Genomic DNA, 19,902 nt, shown 5'->3' with positions numbered 1-19,902 from the left:
CGATGGAATGGGGGGAAACAGTGCCCCGATTCAACTCGGTGGACGAGCATGCATGCCCTCGGCAGTCAGTAGAGGATGTCCATCGAGCCCACGGAGCCGTCCAAATGTATATCCTATTCCAAGCCCCCACCAGCTTTATGCACATACAAATGTGCCCAACTGGCATGTGGTTGCTCCTGGACATTTGCCCAGCGACTCCCACTTGAGACTGGGTCGGCACACAAGCACATCATTGCTTGTGCTGCACGCGGCAGAGCCGACAGAGGTGCAGCCGCTGCCGGATTTTGGACCGACGCACTGTTCGGGGAGATCGGTCGAGTTCTTGAAGACACCGGCAGCGGCAGCCGTACCAAGGCCACGACCAGCAAACGCCCGCCAGATCTCGCACGAGTTGGCGGCGTTGTTACCGACCTGGTCGGCCAGCAGAATGGCGTTTCGGGCACTGATAAAGTCCGGATTGCAGGGCTGCAGCTTGAGTGCGTCCATGACGAGATGGAACTGAGCAGGGAGAACAGAGGGACCATCAATGCCGCGATGCCAGCCCGTATTGCTGCCGCTGGATGACGGCGAACACTCTGATGCGAGCCCGACCACACCGGCACTCGAACATGACGGACAGAAGCAGCTCGACTGCGTGTCCATTGGCAGTGCTCGGAGCCGCAGCCACAATCATAGGACAATGTCGGCATCACCGGCACCACCACCAACAAGTCACCCACCGCAACGATATTGCCCTTGGGGCTCTGGCTGTTCCGGATGTCGGGCTCAAATCCGTACTTGTCGACAAGGTTCCACATCATATCCAGCAGCATCTGCGCCCACGCTTGTCCAATGATGTACGGATTGCGCGGCGACTTGAATGTGCCCAGGGCCCCGTAGGTGAGCGGATTGACGGACACGCTGGAAGAATACGGGTACTTGCGGGCGCCGCCGACAGAGCCCATGGTATAGGCACCCATGGTGATTGGTGCTGTCCTGTTTTGGCTGGCATTGAGGGTGAAGAGAATGGCGAAAAAGTCGCTCCAGCCCTCGCCCATGCCATAGGGAATCTCGGCGGTGAGGCAGTTGGACTGAGCCTTGCCGCCCGTGAGCCGGTTCGAGACGCCGTGGCCATATTCATGAGCGATGATGGCGTTGTCCATGGCGCCGTCGCGGTTGGGAGTGGTTTTGGTGAAGATGAACATTCTCATGCGACCGCGGTCGCCGTCAGGCGGCGTTGCAAAGTTGGCTGGAGCAAGAGATTCACAGAGCGCAGATTCAGTGGGCGCACGCATACAGCAGCGAATGAGCGAGCCCTTCTGTATGTGGCAGCGAGGGGGCCAACGATGCAGAAGGGCTGTATCTCGGCCAATGACATGGCACAAAACAGGATGAATGGCCAGGTCCCGCTCGGGGATGGAGATATGGCATTACCGTTGTTGACGCCCGTGCCGTCCTGAGCAAACGCCTCGACTGGGTCGCCCTCGACCCCGCCCTTGCCAAAGTTGGTGTTCTGGAAGTTGCCGGCGGCCTCGGTGAATCCATAGGCGTAGAAAACGTCATGGGCGATGTTGACCATGTAGAACAGCTGGGTGATGGACGCATCCTGGTTGGTCTGGGGGCTCTGCTTGGTGTCGTAGACAAAGTCAAAGGTGTAGCTGTCTGAGACGGTTGGGCGGTAGTTGATGCTGGGATCGTCGGTGCGGTCCCGGTTCTCCTGTGCGTAGACGTTGTTGCCGTGGGTGCTGGGTGCCTCGCCGGTGCCGTCGTCGTGCCAGCCAGCCGGCGAAGAGTTTGCATCAGCCGGGTTCGAAACAAGCGCCTGAGGCCCGGCACCGAGGTCGGTGGTGCTGAAGGGCACGACACGGTAGGTTGCTGGCGAAAACCGGTTGATCCAGTCCGAGACGGCAATGATGGTGCCGTCGTTGCAGTCGACAAACACATCGTACCAGGCCGCGCCGCTGATCAGCTCAAGGTTGATGTTCCAAACGAGAGCCATCCTGCCTGGTAGCTGGTAGTATTTAAGGTGGGCATTGATGGGCCGCTGTGAGAACGACCGGCCGTGCAGCACGCTGTGCGTTGGGCTGACGACCACCTCTCGGAGACGCCGGCCGATATATTGGATCCCGGCGGCTCTCAGAAAGATCTTGAGGGCGGCTTTGGCGCCGACTCGGATGCTCCAGGCATGCTCGCTGCGCTTGGTGAGAGCCGGCCGACGCTGGGCTGAGAAGCTGGAGCTGACGGACAGTACATTGCCGAAGGAGTCGACATTGATATGAGCAACGGCGTTGGCCACGGGCAACCCATCATAGACTTGCTGGACATAGTGGTGCGTGATCTTGCTGGAGGGATCATGGAAGCTGGAGGGGGACGGGAAGAAGCACAGCAGCACTGTCAGCGGAGCTGAATGAGCGGACCTGACGAAAGTGTGAGGTACTTGGACATCGAGCCTGGTCGCTCCCGAGTGCTGTGTCTCCTAGAGCCTTGCCACGCGCCGGAGCATATCGGTATGTCAGCATCATTGGTCTACCTACGATGATGTAGACACGATCTGGTCATCCTGGGTCCGCAGCCGAGCTGCCAGTGTCGCAAAGGCACTCGAGTTTAGCATGTCCGGCTCAAGTTCCATGAACGACGCGAAGCGCTGCTGGTCGCCAGAGAAGTCGCTGATCTCGAAGGATGGCGAGGGCCAGTATGGCGGATCAAAGACCGGCTGGGCATTGACGACAGCGGGATGACGCATCGAGCCCAAGGCCAGCAGAGCCAACAGAGCCAAGAGACTGGGCAGAGTACATGTCATGGAGGGCATTGTCGGCAGCGAGGAGAATCAGACGACGACCGATTTGTTTGGGGATGTTTGTTTTTGGGTCCGATGCAAAGATTCAGGGATAGTCGCCAGGTGTAGCTCGATGCAAACAAGCGGGCTGCAGCGGTTCCCACGAATGCCGTCCTGGCGATATATGCGAGCGGAGCGAATGTCGATGCTCCCGGCAGCGGCTCAGCGGCACAAGGTTTGCCAATCCGGAAGCAGGCCTGTCGATCACGATGCTGGGGGCAGGGATGGATGCACTTCTATCGGCGGATGCTGAGATACGGTTTGCGAAGGCGGAAAGGCGACGGATGCTCCGGATAGAACATGGACACATCCAAACAGAAGGAAATGGCTGCGACCAACCTTGCGCTGTCTCGCTTCGTTCCGAGCAAGTTGAATCCAGATATTGATCCTGTCAGCCACAACATACCATTGGCGATCAAGCCAAGCCAACAGCATTGGAGAGATCAACTCGCGGATGGGCGGTGGATTGAACGATGTCGATTGATCTGGCTGAACGATATCGATCGGCACCCGCGCTGTTGCGGTGGACTGGGCTGAAGTTCGCTGTAAGCAGCGCAAAGTTCGCTTAAGCAGCAAGTAGGGGGTGTGTATTGATAGATCGTGATCACAACACGGGTCGAGTGAATGAACAAGAACCAAAAAATGAAATACGGCTGGACACGGGCGCAAAAGGGCCTACAAAGCCAGACACCCCATGCGCGGCAAAGCGACGGAGAAACAGTCAATTAGATGCGGTAAAGGTGTGCTGGAGGGGGGGAGGAGGAGATGGGGGCAACGGCGGTGGGAATCGGAGGCTCCGCCGCTGAGCAGCAGCCGTGCGCAAGGAATGCTCCGACGCAGCTGGACGGGACCAGAACTCGGTCGCTTAGTTCTGCGACTTGCTGTTCTCGGGGCGGAGAGAGCGGACGGTGATACCAGCGCGCCACATCTCCGAATCGGCAATCTCCTTGAGCTCCTCATCGAACTTCTTGCGGTAGTCGGGCTGGCCGCAGAACTCGAGGGTGCGGCGGGTCTCGGAGCCGTTCTCGACAGCGGCATACAGGCGCTGGAAGACGGGCTTGGTGGCCTTGTGGAACTCGGGAGCCCAGTCGATGGCACCACGGCGGGCGGTGGTGGAGCAGTTGGCGTACATCCAGTCCATACCCTGGCTGCCGATCAGGGGGTAGAGGGACTGGGTGGCCTCCTCGACGGTCTCGTTGAAGGCCTCCGAGGGAGAGTGGCCCTTGGCGCGCAGGACTTCGTACTGGGCACGGAAGAGACCCTCGATGGCACCCATGAGGATACCACGCTCACCGACGAGATCAGAGTGGACCTCCTTCTCGAAGGTCTGTGAGTGGGAGAGAGGCGGGAGATAGAGGTGGTTAGCGTCTGAAAGATCGATCCAGGGCCACAACAGGAGGCGAGGGGCAGAACGAGGCCGATCGCACTGAGACACCGGGCGGGGACAGCAAGATACTCACAGTCTCGAAGATGTAGCCAGCACCGACGGCGACGGCCAGACCCAGAGCTCTCTCACGGGCCTTGCCGCTGACGTCCTGGTAGACGGCAAAAGAGGCGTTGATGCCACGGCCCTCCTGGAAGAGGGAGCGGACGGTGGTGCCGGAGCCCTTGGGGGCGACGAGGACAACGTCAACGTCGGCGGGGGGGACGATGCCGGTCTGGTCGTGGAAGACAACACCAAAGCCGTGGGCAAAGTACAGGGTCTTGCCCTTGGTGACGTAGGGCTTCATGGCGGGCCAGGCGTCCTTCTGGCCGGCATCAGAGAGGAGGTTCATGATGACGGTACCGCGCTCGAGAGCCTCCTCGATGGGGAAGAGGGTCTTGCCCTCAACCCAGCCATCCTTGAGGGCCTCGCTCCACGAGACACCACCCTTGCGGACACCGACGATGACGTTCAGGCCCTGGTCGCGGGCGTTGAGGGACTGGCCGCGGCCCTGGGAGCCATAGCCGATCATGGCGAGGGTATCATCCTTGAAGAGCTCCTGGAGCTTGGCCTTGGGGAAGTCGGCGCGCTCGTAGATGGTCTCGAGGGTTCCGCCAAAGTCCAGGGTCTTGACACCGCGCTGCTGGGTGCGCTGTGGAGGGGAAGGATGTCCCGACAGAGAGGGGAGCATGGGAAGATGGGAGAATGGGAGACTGCGTAAGCGCATGATCCGAAGCGATCTTGGCGGCACTGTGGCGATCGTGCCCAGTATGGGTCTACCTGCCAGATCGCCACGATCTAGCCCACCACCGCGCATCGCGATAATCGCAGACCGCGGCTGTCGGAGGTGGAGAAAACGAAGCGATCTGGATGCGGGTATCACCGCATTTCCATCAAGCCTCCCGCCAAAGTGGTACAATTTGCATCGAGAACACGGCCAGACAGCAGCACGACTTACAGTGGCGACGGGGGTGGCAACGGCAGATCGGCTGAGGGCAGCAGAAGCAGCACGGGCAGCGACGCCGGAGAAGAGGCGAGCACGGGGAGCGGCGCGAGAGGCACGGAGGATGGACGATCGGACGGCCGAGTTCATTGTGGAAGAGCAGGAGATGAGGGCAGGTGGGAGCAGGGGCGCCGATGATCTGATGGAGCAGAGATAAGGATCAGGAAACGGCCCAGGCGGGGAGCCGGGGGCATTTATACTTTTTTGCACGCCGGCGGGGTAAACAGCGGAGGTCACAGGGCCTTTAGGCAAAACGCAGATGACAGCAGTGACAGAGCAGCAGCAGCAGCAGCAGCAGCAGCAATGCGCGGTTGTGCGCGGTGGGCCAACGAGAGCGCAGCGAGCGAGACGGCGAGAGAGAGACCGGGGATATGCAGCGAGACGCAGCGAGATGCAGCGAGAGCAGCAGCGAGAGCATCGGCAGCACCGTGCCACAAACGCGCTGATAACCCCGATCCCGATAACCGCGCTGATCTCGCTTGTCCGCTGCGATTGCTCCCCGCAGCACGGCCGCGACACCCCCCTCAGCCACGGCCACACACCCACAGCCGCAACAGCGCTGCTGTGCGCATGTTATCGGCCGCAAGGCCAGAGCACGGCCGCGACGTCGCACAGCGGCTCCCGGCTTTGTCCGATAAGACCGCGGGCGGCTGCGCGGCGGCTGTCTCCTCGGCAATCACGCTCCTTGGGGCTGCCTCGTGAGTCTGATCATGTCTTGGCCCAGGACAAGCGCGATAGAGTATCGGTCTGGCAGCAGCAGGACCAAGCCAGCAGGGCCGAACCAGCAGGGCCGAACAAGCAGGACCAACCACAGGACCGATGTTCAAGGCGGTGGCACTCTACTTGGCTTCCAACAGGCATCAGATCGCCCCCCCCTCTGCTCCACGGTTTCATTTCACATCTGTGGCTTCGTTCGCGTTGCCGGGGTGGCTGTGGATTGAGCTGGCCGCCCTGTCTCGAGCACACACATTGGAGCGACCTGTTCTCTGTGCTCTGCCCATCGGTGCCATCGGCCTGCCAGCCCCCTTCTCATTCCACACAATTCCCAGCAGCAGCAGCAGCTCACCCCACCGGTTTTGGTATGCAAATGTATTGAGTATCATCCAAAACAACACAGCACAGATCCGCGATGGCTGCTCGAGCCGCAACAGCTTCGGTCGCCTCCTGGCCCCTCGATGTGGAAGACCGCTTAACCGGGGGGAAGCATGGTGGCATCGACCTTGCTGCCCTGGTCTGGCTCAGGCTCCTGGGTCTCGCCGTCCTGGTCGGACTGGGAGCGGGGCATGGCCATACATCCTGTGGTGTCATCGCACGGGGGGGGCAAGTGTCAGAACTCCACACGATCATGACACTGGCGGCACATTGATGCCCTGCAATCTCATCGCCACCCAACCCACGCACTCCTTACCTGATCGTGTTGCCTCGATGATGCCATAGGGTTTCAGAAGGTTGACAAAGGCGTCGATTCGCTGGGGGCTGGCGCAGACCTCCGCAATGACGCTGTCGACAGAGATGTCGACGATGCGGCCGTTGAAGAGACGAGCCAGCTCGGCGATCGACTGTCGCTGGACAGAGGCAGCCAGGAGGGGGGACAGGCCAGTCGAGGGTCCGTTCTCCTGCTGGCGCCAATCGAACGCGCCGGGGCAAAGACAGTCAGGGATTAGCATGATACATGCAACCATCGGATCGATGTCGAAGCAGGCACCGGTCGCAGGCAGAAGTACACGCACTCAGCCAGAGAGTTGCGCATCGGCCCATATACGATTCCGCCCGGCACCTGTCCATGAATCGTAGCTGCACACAGATACATACTTGGTTGTGGACAACTTCGGAGGCTTCGTCAATATCCTCGTCCGCCAGGTGCTCGTGCGGAACAGTCGAGACCTTGACGAGCAAAAGCTCGCGCTCGACCACACGGGCGTGCGTGTAATCCAGCACCGCCCAGACCGGGACCAGGTCCTCGACCTGTCTTCGGGCCTGCTCGACGACGGACGACTGTCCGTTGATCACGATGGTCATCCGGCTCAGATCAGGCACGTCCGTCTTGGCAACGACGAGCGAGTCGATGTTGAAGTTGCGGGCAGCAAGAATACCCGCGACTCGAGCGAGGACGCCCGGCTCGTTGGTCACCAGGCAGTTGAGCACATGCCGAGATACAGGCGCCTTGGCCGTCGAGGGAGTGTTATACAGAATGTTGTTGACGGCTTCTTCGGCCGATGGGTTGCCGAGGATCGGGTGTGGGGCAAACAGATACTTCTTCTTTCGCTTCCGCAGCTTCATGCTGAGGCTCAGCGTCGACATGGACTGTGACGGAACCCCGAACTGTGAAAGGCTCGAGGCCATGCGGGGAGCCTAGGCAGGGCGGAGCCATCGCAGAGGGGGAGGCCAGTGACAAACAAGGCAGCAAAGTCAGCGGTGGAAGATGGGTCTGAGGTGATTTTCCACCACCCCACCCTCAAACTAAAAACGCCACTCTGGCTCTCGCTGTTTACGGGCAAAACAGCCCAGCGATACAGCAACAGGGAGTAGCAAGCGGGCTTGGTTGATCGTCGTGCGATCGGCGGGTCGTCGTCGGTGATCGCTTTCCAGAAGGACGGCGGCTTACCCATTGTCGCGGAGACTGGGACACGGCCCCAAAGACAGCTCTTGAGACAGGCAGCATCAGACAGATGGACGAGTTGACGAAGCGCACGGGCTGCACCAGGCCAAGCAGGAGAGGGAGAAGGGCCTTTTTCTATCGCGACGAAGCACGAGGCGCCGACGGTCTCGTGACGGAGGGACAGATAGGGGCGAGAGCGAGAGCCGGGCGAGGGCTGGACGAGAACGACTGCGAGCAGGGCGAGAGGCGCGTCGCGCCTCGGCGAGAGCAGCAGCGAGGCCGCACCTGAGAGGCCGCTGATAGTGATCTTGTGCGACGGATGTGCCACAGTGACCAAGTCGACTCACCGGTGACAGCGAAGAGAGCGGGTTGGGCAACAAGGGACAACGGCAGATCAGGCAGATGCTGACGGAAGATCAGGCGAGCGGAGTTGGGATGCTGGATGCTGGATGCTGGATGCTGGATGCTGGATGGGACCATTCTCGGCACGACCGAGTTCGCCGAGTGTCTCAGCGAAAGCAATCTTCATTCCCCGACCACGCTTCTCAGGCCCAGCTCCTCGATGTCGTCCGTGATCATGCGAGCGTGAATGCGCCAGCCAAGCGGGGCTATGTATTCGCTCAAGCCGCCATGTCAGGGCCATCGGTATTCAGACCGTCCAAGACCGAGCCGATTCGGAGCGCAAACTGGCTCCGATCTCGCCGGCGATGCAATCACCAGCGATCCCCTTCAACTTGTCGCACATATTTGGTTGGCTCTGGTGAGGATCGCAGGGTCTGCCGCATACAGTCGACGCTTGCTCGATCCCGAGGCTCGCTGTTTGGCCAAAGGCCATCGGGCATGGGTGTGTGCCGCTGCTTACTTGACCTTGGAGAATGTCACGCTCTTCTCCAGCGTCCGCAGTTGGACCTTGCCTTGGCTCAGCAGCAGCTGGATGCGGTCCTGGAAACAGCAAGCCAGACCATGCACCGTTGGCGTCCATCGATTCGACAACCACAATCAATCCGCAATTGTTGCGAGGCTGCCACTCTGGGCTGCGCTGGGACATGCCAGCCCGATCGGCCCGCCACTGAGCTCATCGCCCAGTCCATCGTTCGGCGCATCGATTGGCTCGGGCCCATGCTGCGATTGCTGGACCTACTGGATCTGTGACTGTGCGGTAGCGTTCGAAATCGGATCTTGCCCAAGATCGGATAAACTCAGCGTCGTCCTGCGGCAGTCCTGGATAGGCATCCCAGCGCCGTGGTTCGTCGGGATCGGATTAGATCGATGCTCGGCCGGGATCGCTTTCCTCTGCCCGGGTCAATCTGAGCCTGTGATCTAGGCTCGATGCGCTGGCTGCGACAATAGCCACGCACCTTTTGTTGCTCGCAGGATTTCCCGATACAGCGAGAGGACCTTCTGCTTGGTCATAAACTGACATGAAGGGACGCATATCGAGGCGAGAGAAGGATTTGCAGACCAGGGCCGAGCGGAGAGGGGGCAGGGTCAGCACGGTTGTATCGGGCGGCGAGACCAGCCACAGCAGACAACGGGCCGCTTGCCAGAACAAACGACCGGATCGATATCGTGCCTGCTGCAATGTGGGTATGTTTTTGCCTGCGAACCGTGAGGCTGACATGGTCGATGGGTTGTTGATGGAGGGTGCTGAGACAGGCGTGCGGATTGTGGGGGGCTCGACTGAAGCAACTGACTCGACTGAAGCAACTGGCTCGACTGAAGCAACTGGCTCTGAAACAACCAAGGGCGCGAGCCCGCGCACAGCGTGCACCGCCGTCACACACCGCCCCCACCCCGGCGCCCTGCCACCACCGTGCCACCAAGTCGCTCGTTTTCCTGGCTGGCTGCTCCCTCGCCTCCATCCTCTCCTCCAGACTCTCATCCAACCTGCACACCGCCCACGCCGAGCCGACATGATCATGGCTGAAGTGGTATGCTACTCCCGACCATCTTTCTCCCAGGCGCTTGTGGGGCACAGACCGCCGGCCCCTGTCCTCCGCCGGATCTCGTTTGTTTGGGTGATCCGATGCATCCAGCGCATCGACCCAGTCCCAGACCCAGTCCCAGACCCAGTCCCGGGCCCAGACACCTAACCTTGTCCATCCGCCTCTGCAATCTGTTTTCCTCCCTCTGCAGTCGCCTCTGAAAGAGTGCTGGGATGTGGTGAACGAGTGCGTCGCCAAGCTGGAGCCATATCGGTATTTCCTGAAGCAGCCAGGTAAGATCGGAGGCCAGCGCCTTCGGCATCGTTGCTCCGACGGCACCAACATCCCCAGGCACACCCCGCTCGACGATGCCCTGTATCCACTGGGACCTGCGAACCAAATGGCCAAAGTCGGTGCGATCGAGCACACCCGTCTGTGTGGCTCTGCATTCATTGGACTCTGTGCTCACGATGCCGCCATCCACTTCCCAGGCGAGCAGCTGGCGCTGACCCCCGAATTGCGCCAGAAGCAGCTGGACGACATCAACTTTCTCCGGTGGGCGCTTGGCTCGCTAGAATCCACCCTGGTGCTGCCCGAGGCTCCTGCTGATGGCCACGCTGCCACCTCTCCGACCGTCGCTGCCCCGATGCTGCTCAAGTTCAATCCGTCGCTTGTGAGCCGCAGCCACACTCTCCCACCGCCGGGCTCGCCCTCGGCTTCGGTGCAAGCTGGCTCCTCCAACACGAGGTCGTTGACCGAACGGTTTCATCGGGTGGCTGGTGCTCCCGGGGCCGAGTTCGACAGCATGCCCACTGGGCATGCTGCAGCAGAGCATGCTCTTGGCGGACTCGAATCCGAGCAAGCCGACAGAGCCACGAGCGTCGTCCCCAGCGTCATTCCTGCTTCTGATGCTGCCCTCGGCTCGGCCCACTCGAGCACTCTCTCTGAAGCCGCACTGGGCTCCTCGACCCTGGCGCCTGGACAGGACCAGACAGCAGCTGCCCAACGAGAGGCCACCTCCAACAGCAGCCGATCTCTGCCAAACAGCATCCGATACTCCCTGGCCAACCTCGCCCAAATGGCGCAATTCCTGACCCCCGTCTCCGAAGCGACTCACAGCGTCGATGATACGTTCGTCGCCATCCGTGACCACCGCCCCAGCGAGGCCGCAGACGATCTCGAGGTGCGCATGCGAGCCGGCGATTTGGTCAGGATCACCATGTTCATGGACAACAGCATTCATGCCCTTGGCAAGAACATCACCACCAACACCGAGGGCATGATCCCCCTCGACGCCATTGCCTCTGCCGAGGAGCTTGGTCTTTCCAAGGACAGCCATGCATCGGCTACCCTCGCAGAACCCCATTTCGAAACAGAGCTCAGGTCAGATGAGCCCAAGCCCTGCGGCGAGCATCGTGTCATCAAGCCTTTCTCGCCCGGCAACAACCTCGAGGGCGTCGCCATGGAAGTTACTCTCAAGATCGGCGATGTTATCAAGGTTAGCTCCTGGATGGACGAGTATACGGCCTTTGGCGTCCATCTGCCCACGGGCTTCGAGGGCTGCTTTGTGGCTTCGTACATGGTGTACGAGCCCAAGCTCGCAGTCGAGCCGCTGCCGCGAGCCAGCCCTGGTATCGCTCCCCACACCGCATATCCAGCTCCCGTCGCGATTGAAAAGCCACCCAGTTGGGAGGCAAGCGGGCATCTCGCCACCATAGTGTCGTCGCCCGAGGCGGAGCACCCGACAGAGCCGCCCCGCACGGTGGAAGTGCCGATCAGCTACCGAGCCACCTTGGATATGCGGCACTCGATTAGCGCATTTCCTGCGCCGCAATCCGAACTGAGTCTCGTTCCGCCTCCGCGCTTGGTGACGACACCCATCCGGCCGTTGCCACGAAACATCTCGCACATGGCACCGGCCCCGCCAGCACCCAGCAACTTGGCGCAACAACCAGATCCATCCGCCGCATTTCTGTACAGCCCAACACCACTACCTCCATTCGAGGCGCATCCAATCCAGCCCACCGCCCCTCAGCCCGCCGTTCCCCAAACCATTCCCCAACCCATTCTCCAACCCATTGTCACCCAGCCCGAGTACCCGCGACGGGTCCAGAGCCCCATTGAAACAGGCCACTCTGACAGCCTTGTCTACCAGCCTGTGGTATCGCCAGGCAGAAATGCTGAGATATCCGTCTACTCGTATGCAGATTCCGCTGGTGACGAGGATCCCACAGCACCGGTGCGGTCGTCATCAACGGCTAACATCATCCGGAACTTCCAAGAACAAAGCGCCACCTTCATCAAGGAGCACATGAACACCGTCAGCCAGCTCAAGGCCGAGGGCAAGGAGGTGCCATCGAAGCTGGTGAGTGCATGGACATGGGCAAGCTCGCTGAGTGCACGTTGCTTGCGCGTCAGGAGCCTGCCGCCTGCTGCTTGCCACTTTGAATGAATCCGGCGTGAATAGCGTTCATTGGGGACCGAAGCCGAGCTGCATCAGAGAGCGAGCCCCCATTCTTTCGGCCCAGTCAAAATCCATGATGCTCACCTGCCCCGATGTTCGTGCACTCGCTGGTTGCCGCTTTCAGATTGTCGACCTCGTCCGCAAGCTGACCCAGAACATGTCCCACTACCAAGTCGACCGCGCTGTCCAAGAAGCCAAGATGAGGTGGGAGCTCCCATTGGTCCCACTGTTCAACAGCCCGCTGGCCCGGTGCCAACTGGCCAACCGCACGTGCGTCGAAGAGCCTCGCTGTTTTTCATTAATACTTGCGTCACCACAGGGAAGCTGCTGTGGTCCAACGAGGACCGGTGGACCCTTCCAACCCCGCCGAGGACGACAACATGCCCGAGGTGCCCACGCGCATCCAACCGGAGGCAACAAGCTCTGCTGCAGCGAGTCAGTTTTCGTCTCCCGTTGCGATCCAGCCCCTGACCGTTCTCCGAAGCTATACTCCTGAACCAGACACAGAAGTCGACATTGTCCCGGCCCCGACGCTTGGAAAGGGCAAGGAGACGTTGCGGCGCTCTACCAGTCAGCGAAGCGACATCAAGGTCGCACTGTCATCGGACGAGCTTCCGCAAAAGCTGCGAAAGGAACTGGAGTATATGCAGATGCACCACACGGACGAGCTGAAGCAAAAATCATCCCGGGTCGTCATCGAACTGGTCGACACCGAAAGAAACTACCGAAACGGACTCAAAACGCTGCTGGATGTAAGTCTGTCTGAGCAGCGGACCCTCTGCATCCCAAAACCAGACCCCATGCGCGGGGATGCCACTTGTTTGCGCAAAAGAGACATCCATGCTCTTACTCACGACGCGCACGATCCCGACACGGGTCTTCTCCGCCTTCTCCCTCGTTGCAGCTGTACCGCGATCGTCTGCGAGACTCGGGCTTGCTGAAACCCATCGACATCGATACCATCTTTGGAGTTATTCCCGACCTCTACCGCCTTAGCTGCGACCTCTACACCCAGTTTTGCGAAGCCCTCAAGCGCTTTGAAGAAGAGCCCTATGGCATTACCGCGTGCTTCCTGGAACAGGTGCGGATGGCATTCCAACATCGAATCGACGATGTCGGCGTTCGCCGAGGTGTATCTCGTGCACGTCTCTCGTGCACGTCTCTTGTGCACGTCTCTTGTGCATGGGATAGGCTTTTTGCAGGGCCGATTCTTTGGCGCACGGCAAACCCGCTTGGCCATGGCGGCTCGCTTACCCGCGCCCCAACGACGTTGCCGCCACGCTCATCCGCGACACGAAATGATTCACAGATCGAGCGCTGGAAAATCTACATCATCTATGTGAAAAAGTTCTCGGGTGCCAAGAGACTGCTGCGCGAAATGGAGGACAAGAACGAAGCCTTTAGCAACCTCCTCGAAGAGATCCAGCGGATGCCAGAGTGTCGACGACAGGATATCCACCAGTTCCTGCATCTGCCAATCCAGAGAATGTCGAGTTATTGGTTGCTGCTGGATCGTAAGTGGAAGCGAGGGACGCCCAAACAAAGGACATGCGTATTAATGCGAGGACGCTGGATGGCACCTTCACTCTCGCTCGACAGCCACATACTAACCATGGCGAATGGTGGGGGCACCCTGGTTGCTTCGTCAGGGCTCGGCAAGTGCTGCGATCGTAGCGATATCCAGTGGGAAAGGTAGGCACACAACAGCGGCGTTTTCAAGACAGCTCGATAGAACGATGGAACGATGGGTGATGGATTGCTGCTTTCTTGGCGCATCGTGTATCGGCTTTGTGTCTCGCCTTCTCCTGTGCGAGGCAACTTGCAAGCCAGCACCACATGTATCGCATCCCAACTCCAACTAACGACTGACCCGACGACGGCTTCAGAATCAACGGCACCGCAGAGTATATTTTCCAGATCGGATATTTGCTGAACACGGCCCAGCGTGAGGAAGAGAATGTGTACAAGATGTTCAAGGTTCAGCAGACGGTCAAGAACTGCCCGGTAGGTATCTTGGCGTGGCCTGCCGCCATGACGCGCAGGTACAAGCCGATGCATTGGATCAAATGCGCGCTGACCCGCTTCTCTTGGCACATATCTGCGCAGGCCGACCTGGTGTCCTTTTCGCAGCGGTCGTATATTGATGAGTTCCAAGTCCTGGACGACATCCAGCGTACTCGCATCATGACAATCTTCCTGTTTACGGACTGTATCCTCATCACAGTCGACAGGCGCTCCATGATCAAGGGCGATCGATGGAAGTACGAGCTGGTGGAAAAGATCGACTTCAAGAGCATCGCGAACGAGCTGCCGATCTACTTCAGTAAGTGGACTCGCACATCCGGCGTGCCTCTTGGGGATCAAGAAAACAAACGGCCCTTGTGCGCGGCGCAGGACATTGGCGAAATGCACCATCCCCTGCTAACCACCTGTTGATCTCGCCACTGCCTCGCCAGAGGGTGACGACAATTGCGTTCTCCAATGGCAGACACGCCTGGTATCCGAGCCGCCGCCTCCGGCGCCAGCGTCCGACCGGCGGGCCAACTCGACCTCCAAGTTTGGCCTGTCCAGTTTCTTGAATCGCAACGCTTCATCCTCCGTCGCCGAGAACGTGACAAGCCCGCCCGGAAGCAGCAGCGATCCCGGTCGGCGGCACCCCGATGGATCCAGCCCCACTCACGCTCGCCAGCAAGCATACTACGTGCGCTTCTCCCAAGTCGCCGAGCGGGACCGCTTTGTCGAAGTGGTTGGACAGGCGTTCGATCGGTTCAAAAAGTAGTCGACTTCCTGCGACTCGGCCACTGCAAAGCCAACCGCCATTTCTTTTCGAGATCCCCGGGTGCTTGCGATGGGATCGGATGAGATGGGATGGAACCGAATCGTGGCTCCCGCTCCCACACGACACCCAATGCTTTTTTCTACTCCATCTTCTACAGCTTGTTCATACCGAAACATGACAGTATCCATTTGTGTTCCTTCACAGTCCAATCCTGCGCGTTGATGGTGTGGGAAGGGGCACAGTCCTGGGTGAAAATATCGATTCGACCTTTGGGTGGCTCCGTGGACTGTTTGGGCATGGTGGACATGCATGCATGCAGATCCAGAGAAAGCAGCCACCTGCTCGCCCGTCTGCCCGTGGTCACGTTGCGGCGACAAACCTGGTTGTCCGTTTTTGGGCAAGTGTTCCGCCTGGCCAATCGCTGGCATTTTTTGCCCTGCCCTTCTTGTCCCAACCGACCGATCGATCGATCGATCAAGGCCCTCTGCCCTCCCCCGCACACCGATCCAGCCGCTGGATTGCATGATCTTGGTCGCCAGAGCCGCTTACCAGCTTGTCCCGTCCAGCGCCCGCCTGCCAGCGACACTCCCGCACTCTGCGACCCTTCCGCACTTCCGATCTCGCCGCCGCCGAGCTGTCTCGCCAGCAAACTTCTCAGCCATGGCCGCCCAGATCCCAACCCCCGAGCAAACGGCGCCGCGCAAGTGGCCGCTCGAGTTCACCATCCAGGCCGAATGCAGCACCAGCAAGGCCCGATACTCGCACATGAAGTTGCCGCACTTCACGGCGCACACGCCCATGTTCATGCCCGTGGCCACGTCGGCGGTGATGAAGGGACTGACGACGCAGCAGCTCCTGGAACTCGACTGCCAGGTGATCCTGGGCAACACCTACCACCTGGAGCTGCAGCCCGGCAAGGATCTCATGAACGAGTACGGGGGCCTGCACGAGTTTATGAAGTGGGAGCGCGGGCTCCTGACGGACTCTGGCGGCTTCCAGATGGTGTCGCTCCTCAAGCTCTGCAACATCAGCGAGGACGGCGTCAACTTCATCTCGCCCTTTGATGGCGTCACGCCGACGCTCCTGACGCCGGAACACTCGATCCAGATCCAAAATGCGATCGGCGCGGACATCATGATGCAGCTGGACGATGTCGTCTCGTCCCTGACGACGGGTCCGCGTGTCGAGGAAGCCATGTGGAGAAGCATCCGCTGGCTCGATCGCTGCATCGCTGCCCACGGCAAGATCGAGTCGCAGAACCTGTTTCCGATCATCCAGGGCGGTCTGGACCCGCGGCTCCGCGAGATTTGCGTCGAGGAGATGGTCAAGCGAAACTGCCCTGGATATGCGATTGGCGGTCTGTCCGGCGGCGAGTCTAAGGATTCGTTCTGGAGAATGTAAGTCTGCGGAGCAAGGGCAGGGATGGAGGAGACAGGGATGGAGGAGACATGATGTCAGAGGGGTGATCGAGAGGACAAAAGCGCTATTTTGGAGGGGGGGGGTCAAGCACCCATCTCTCACAAGCAAGATGCCCTCTCGTCACTGAGACTCTGCGCTGATTTTAAACACACCCATTTGCTCGTGCCCCGATTTTGAACTGCTTATTCTCGATTTTGAACTGCTTATTCCCGACATCCAACCACGGCCCCCCCCCGAACAGCGTCTCGCTCTGCACGGACTTGCTGCCGAAAGACAAGCCCCGGTACTGCATGGGAGTCGGATATGCCGAGGATCTCGTCGTGTGCTCGGCGCTTGGCGTGGACATGTACGACTGCGGTAAGCATCGGTTGTAGGAGGAGGAGGGAGGAGGAAGCAGAAGCAGAATGGGTTGTCGGAACGTTATCGAATGGGATGGAATGGGGGTCAAGATCATGTTGACAGCTGCGGCTAACAGGAGGGAGGCCAGCAGCGATGGCAGTGTCGGAAGGATGGAGGGAAATGCGCAATCTTTGGTCGAGGATTCGAGGCTCGCTTGTTGATGTCGCCAGGATGTGTGGACGGGCTCGATATGCGTTGCTGAGCATGGCTTGACTGTGGACAAGACTCATCGATACTGACCGTCTTGACATGGACTGACTGGATTGGATTGGACTGGATTGTGCAAACCAGTCTTCCCGACAAGAACAGCGGTGAGCATCGCAGTCAATGGCGGGCGGGAAGCGAGAGCTGGGTTGCTCGAGATGGCATTGCGATGTAATGCGTCGGTCGATTTACTTCTCTGCGCTCTCCCCGCTGAGCAGCGACTGGCTCTGGACTGACCACTTTGGCTCCTTCCTTGCTCTTCTCCGCGACTGCCTATACTCTGCCATCTCCACCCGACGGAACGAACGTACCCGGCGCCTCGCCCCTCTTTCCAGCGGTTCGGCAACGCCCTGACGAGACGAGGCACCCTCAACCTCCGAACGGCCAAGTACTTTGCGGACGACTTTGGTCCCATCGACCCGGAGTGCGAGTGCCCGACCTGCCGGAACTACAGCCGCAGCTACATCAACCGACTGATGGCGGGGCACGAAACGACGGCCTGCCACCTCATCAGCAGCCACAACATCTACTTCCAGATGAAGCTCATGACGGACATTCGCAAGAGCATCCAGAACGACCAGTTCCCCGAGTTTGTGCGGACGTTCATGTGGAACTATTACAAAAACCGACACACCGAGGGCGCCCGCAAGATCGGAGGGACAGGAGGCCGAGGCCGAAACAGCGACGATGAGGAGGATACAAACCCCTCCGATCCTGGCAAGAAACTCACCGACGAGGGATATCCCGTCTGGATCGTGAATGCGCTGAAGAGCGTCGATATCGAGCTGATCTGAGGTCGCGGGTGCGGGAAATGTGCGTCGAATGGCGAATGCCGAGAGGGAGGGGGAGAGAGGGAGTGTACATCAATGACGGAATGCTCAATCATAATAGAGTAACATATGCAAAGGAGCGAGTGGCACGATGGAGATGGCGAAGACAGGTGGCACCCTGCTGTGGCATATCTGCCGAGGGCGACTGGTGGTGCAGAGGGTATGTGCCAATCGGGGGCACCGATCGCGCGATTGAACGGGAATGGGCTTGGTGGCGTGTCGATGGCAGGACGCTGATGGGCCATGATGGTGAGCCACGCCGATGTACCATGACGATGGGCCATGTCGAACCGCAGGAGAGGCGAATGGAACGGAAAGGAAAAGAAAAAAGAGACTGGAGGGGAGGGAGAGAGGAGAGCTTGGTGCAGATGGCGCATGAACAAGAGGAAAGAATGTAACCATGTGGACATCGAGGGGGCACAGCATGGAACAAGGCGAGTGGATCAGAGACGGGGAGGGGAGGCGGCTGATGAAGAGAAAAGGAGGGGGAGACGAGGAGAATCAGGTGGTGTGCCGAGGCGCGGCGGCTGGAGAGCCGACAGGGAGGTTGGCAGGCATGTGGAACGGAGGTGGGAGTGCGCCATGTCCATACTGGGCGGAGCCATCTTGGTTAGCAGATAAGGTGTGTCCAAGATTGCGCTGGGTTGCATTGGATTGGGGACAGAGCTGATGACATGGACAGAGCTGGTGACATGGCAACATCGATGACATGGACAGAGCTGGTGACATGGACAATATCGACGACATGGACAGAGTCGACAGTGGAAGAGCACGGGTATGGCCATGGCCATGGAGATGGCGCGCCGCTCGGTGGGCTGATGGCGGCACAACCGACAGGTGACCCTGCCGCGCGGCAACGGCGAAAGCGGGTATGTCAGCGAGCTTCGCGGAGCAGAGGCAGAAAGGGGGCGCGGCGAGTGGCGCATCGGCCGGTGCAACAGCGAGTGTATCGGCGCGGGGGCGTCGCCCACGGGGAACAACGCGGGGGCTGGTGCAGCGCGCGTCGGGGGGAAGCACAAGGTCCAGCGGGCCCGGGTTGCGCCACCTCCAGCCCGCCCTTGCCTTGGTGCTGCATGTGGGGTCGGCCCAGCAAGCCGCACTGTCAGCATGGATCGCTCCACACAGCCCGGCGCGGCAAGCCCGCTGTCTCGCAGCAAGGCCCTGGGGCACCGCCTTGCCCTCGCGACCAAGACAGCGCAACGGAGGCTGATGCGTGTGCGACGCATGTGTGGGTCCATTCTGTCTGCTGGTGTGCCTCCTGTGTCGAGGTGTGGGGACGAGCGGGCCGACAGCGATTCCCACGGCTGCGATCTGGGCACCGGCGGCAGCAGGACGCAGCCACGGCGGGAGCCCGCGGAGCCGCCAAGGCTGGCCAGAGGCAGGACCAGCAGCAAGGAAGCGCTGGGCATTTGCAGCCAGTCACGGCCGCCCTTGGCATCTGCAGACAAAGACTGGTTTCGAATCCGAGGCGAGAGCATGCGGTGGGAAAGCCAGTGCCGGGCTGCGGCGGCGCGGTGGGTGTGGGGAATGCCTCTGCGCCAAGGCAGCGAGCCGTGGGTGCATGCGGGAAGATGGACAGATGGATGAGGATGATTGGGGGGGGGCCGATGCGGCTGATGAATGGAGGAGAGGGGGGACGTGGACAGTGCCATGGGTAGACGAGGACGGGATGGCCGAGTCAGATCAAGCCCATCGGAGGCTATGGGATGACGGGGGGGGGCGACTGGCCAGGATGCGAGAGGGGGATACCAATGCGTTCTGGGATTGAAGCGACGACCCAGATCGTACATCTGCCAGACCATACATCTGCCATATCATGCATCCGCCAGATCATACAAGCCCAGTCGCACATACATCTCCGCCTGATCTGGCCCCTGGCTCGGCAACCTTGGCGTCTCCTCACCAGCCACGCCAACCTTACCAGGTCTCTCCAAACCCAAAACGGCGCCATCGAGGCCAAGCTCCAGGCGACATCATGCATGGACTGAATAAACTTTGCGCGACACAATCACCATGTCCAGCCATGGGATGGCACGACCAAT

At 60.1% G+C, this 19,902-nt stretch overlaps 7 protein-coding genes across 7 annotated transcripts; 3 read left to right on the top strand and 4 right to left on the bottom strand.

Annotated features, from left to right (window-relative positions):
* Window positions 1-135: 135 nt before the first annotated feature.
* BJ171DRAFT_463946 (Fungalysin metallopeptidase-domain-containing protein) lies at window positions 136-1,978 on the bottom strand (the record flags this gene model as incomplete). The annotated part of the gene is made up of 3 exons (XM_053108535.1): window positions 136-498; window positions 720-1,228; window positions 1,414-1,978. 3 exons carry the CDS (start codon window positions 1,976-1,978, stop codon window positions 136-138), a joined length of 1,437 nt encoding a protein of 478 aa, XP_052962648.1.
* A 1,379-nt stretch (window positions 1,979-3,357) lies between these two features.
* On the bottom strand, window positions 3,358-5,460 carry BJ171DRAFT_571511 (ketol-acid reductoisomerase). Its single transcript, XM_053113679.1, has 3 exons — window positions 5,197-5,460; window positions 4,276-4,890; window positions 3,358-4,142 (listed from the first exon to the last, which is right to left on the bottom strand). The coding sequence occupies exons 1-3, from the start codon at window positions 5,329-5,331 to the stop codon at window positions 3,681-3,683; spliced, it is 1,212 nt and encodes a 403-aa protein (XP_052962647.1). The 5' UTR covers window positions 5,332-5,460; the 3' UTR covers window positions 3,358-3,680.
* Window positions 5,461-6,313: 853 nt separating this feature from the next.
* Window positions 6,314-7,930, bottom strand: BJ171DRAFT_524298 (small subunit of acetolactate synthase-domain-containing protein). Its single transcript, XM_053112571.1, has 4 exons — window positions 7,847-7,930; window positions 7,054-7,593; window positions 6,650-6,860; window positions 6,314-6,537 (listed from the first exon to the last, which is right to left on the bottom strand). Exons 1-4 carry the CDS (start codon window positions 7,901-7,903, stop codon window positions 6,431-6,433), a joined length of 915 nt encoding a protein of 304 aa, XP_052962646.1. The 5' UTR covers window positions 7,904-7,930; the 3' UTR covers window positions 6,314-6,430.
* Window positions 7,931-8,415: 485 nt separating this feature from the next.
* On the bottom strand, window positions 8,416-9,485 carry BJ171DRAFT_524295 (LYR motif-containing protein 2). Its single transcript, XM_053112570.1, has 4 exons — window positions 9,414-9,485; window positions 9,199-9,256; window positions 8,982-9,061; window positions 8,416-8,782 (listed from the first exon to the last, which is right to left on the bottom strand). Exons 1-4 carry the CDS (start codon window positions 9,459-9,461, stop codon window positions 8,699-8,701), a joined length of 270 nt encoding a protein of 89 aa, XP_052962645.1. The 5' UTR covers window positions 9,462-9,485; the 3' UTR covers window positions 8,416-8,698.
* Window positions 9,486-12,241: 2,756 nt separating this feature from the next.
* Window positions 12,242-15,211, top strand: BJ171DRAFT_248511 (rho guanine nucleotide exchange factor). The gene is made up of 8 exons (XM_053106668.1): window positions 12,242-12,433; window positions 12,549-12,981; window positions 13,134-13,310; window positions 13,539-13,743; window positions 13,879-13,921; window positions 14,116-14,233; window positions 14,336-14,552; window positions 14,686-15,211. The coding sequence occupies exons 1-8, from the start codon at window positions 12,303-12,305 to the stop codon at window positions 15,006-15,008; spliced, it is 1,647 nt and encodes a 548-aa protein (XP_052962644.1). The 5' UTR covers window positions 12,242-12,302; the 3' UTR covers window positions 15,009-15,211.
* Window positions 15,212-15,668: 457 nt separating this feature from the next.
* On the top strand, window positions 15,669-17,824 carry BJ171DRAFT_429275 (tRNA-guanine(15) transglycosylase-like protein; the record flags this gene model as incomplete). The annotated part of the gene is made up of 4 exons (XM_053107865.1): window positions 15,669-16,405; window positions 16,669-16,784; window positions 17,118-17,137; window positions 17,366-17,824. The coding sequence occupies 4 exons, from the start codon at window positions 15,669-15,671 to the stop codon at window positions 17,822-17,824; spliced, it is 1,332 nt and encodes a 443-aa protein (XP_052962643.1).
* A 436-nt stretch (window positions 17,825-18,260) lies between these two features.
* BJ171DRAFT_478715 (uncharacterized protein) lies at window positions 18,261-19,447 on the top strand (the record flags this gene model as incomplete). Its single annotated transcript, XM_053108908.1, has 2 exons — window positions 18,261-18,482; window positions 18,698-19,447. 2 exons carry the CDS (start codon window positions 18,261-18,263, stop codon window positions 19,445-19,447), a joined length of 972 nt encoding a protein of 323 aa, XP_052962642.1.
* Between the last annotated feature and the right edge of the window lie 455 nt (window positions 19,448-19,902).

The sequence above is a fragment of the Polychytrium aggregatum genome (genome assembly GCF_025602895.1).
Source record: "Polychytrium aggregatum strain JEL109 chromosome Unknown BJ171scaffold_55, whole genome shotgun sequence".
NCBI lineage: Eukaryota > Fungi > Chytridiomycota > Chytridiomycetes > Polychytriales > Polychytrium > Polychytrium aggregatum.
This window is presented reverse-complemented; position numbering and strand designations above follow the sequence as displayed.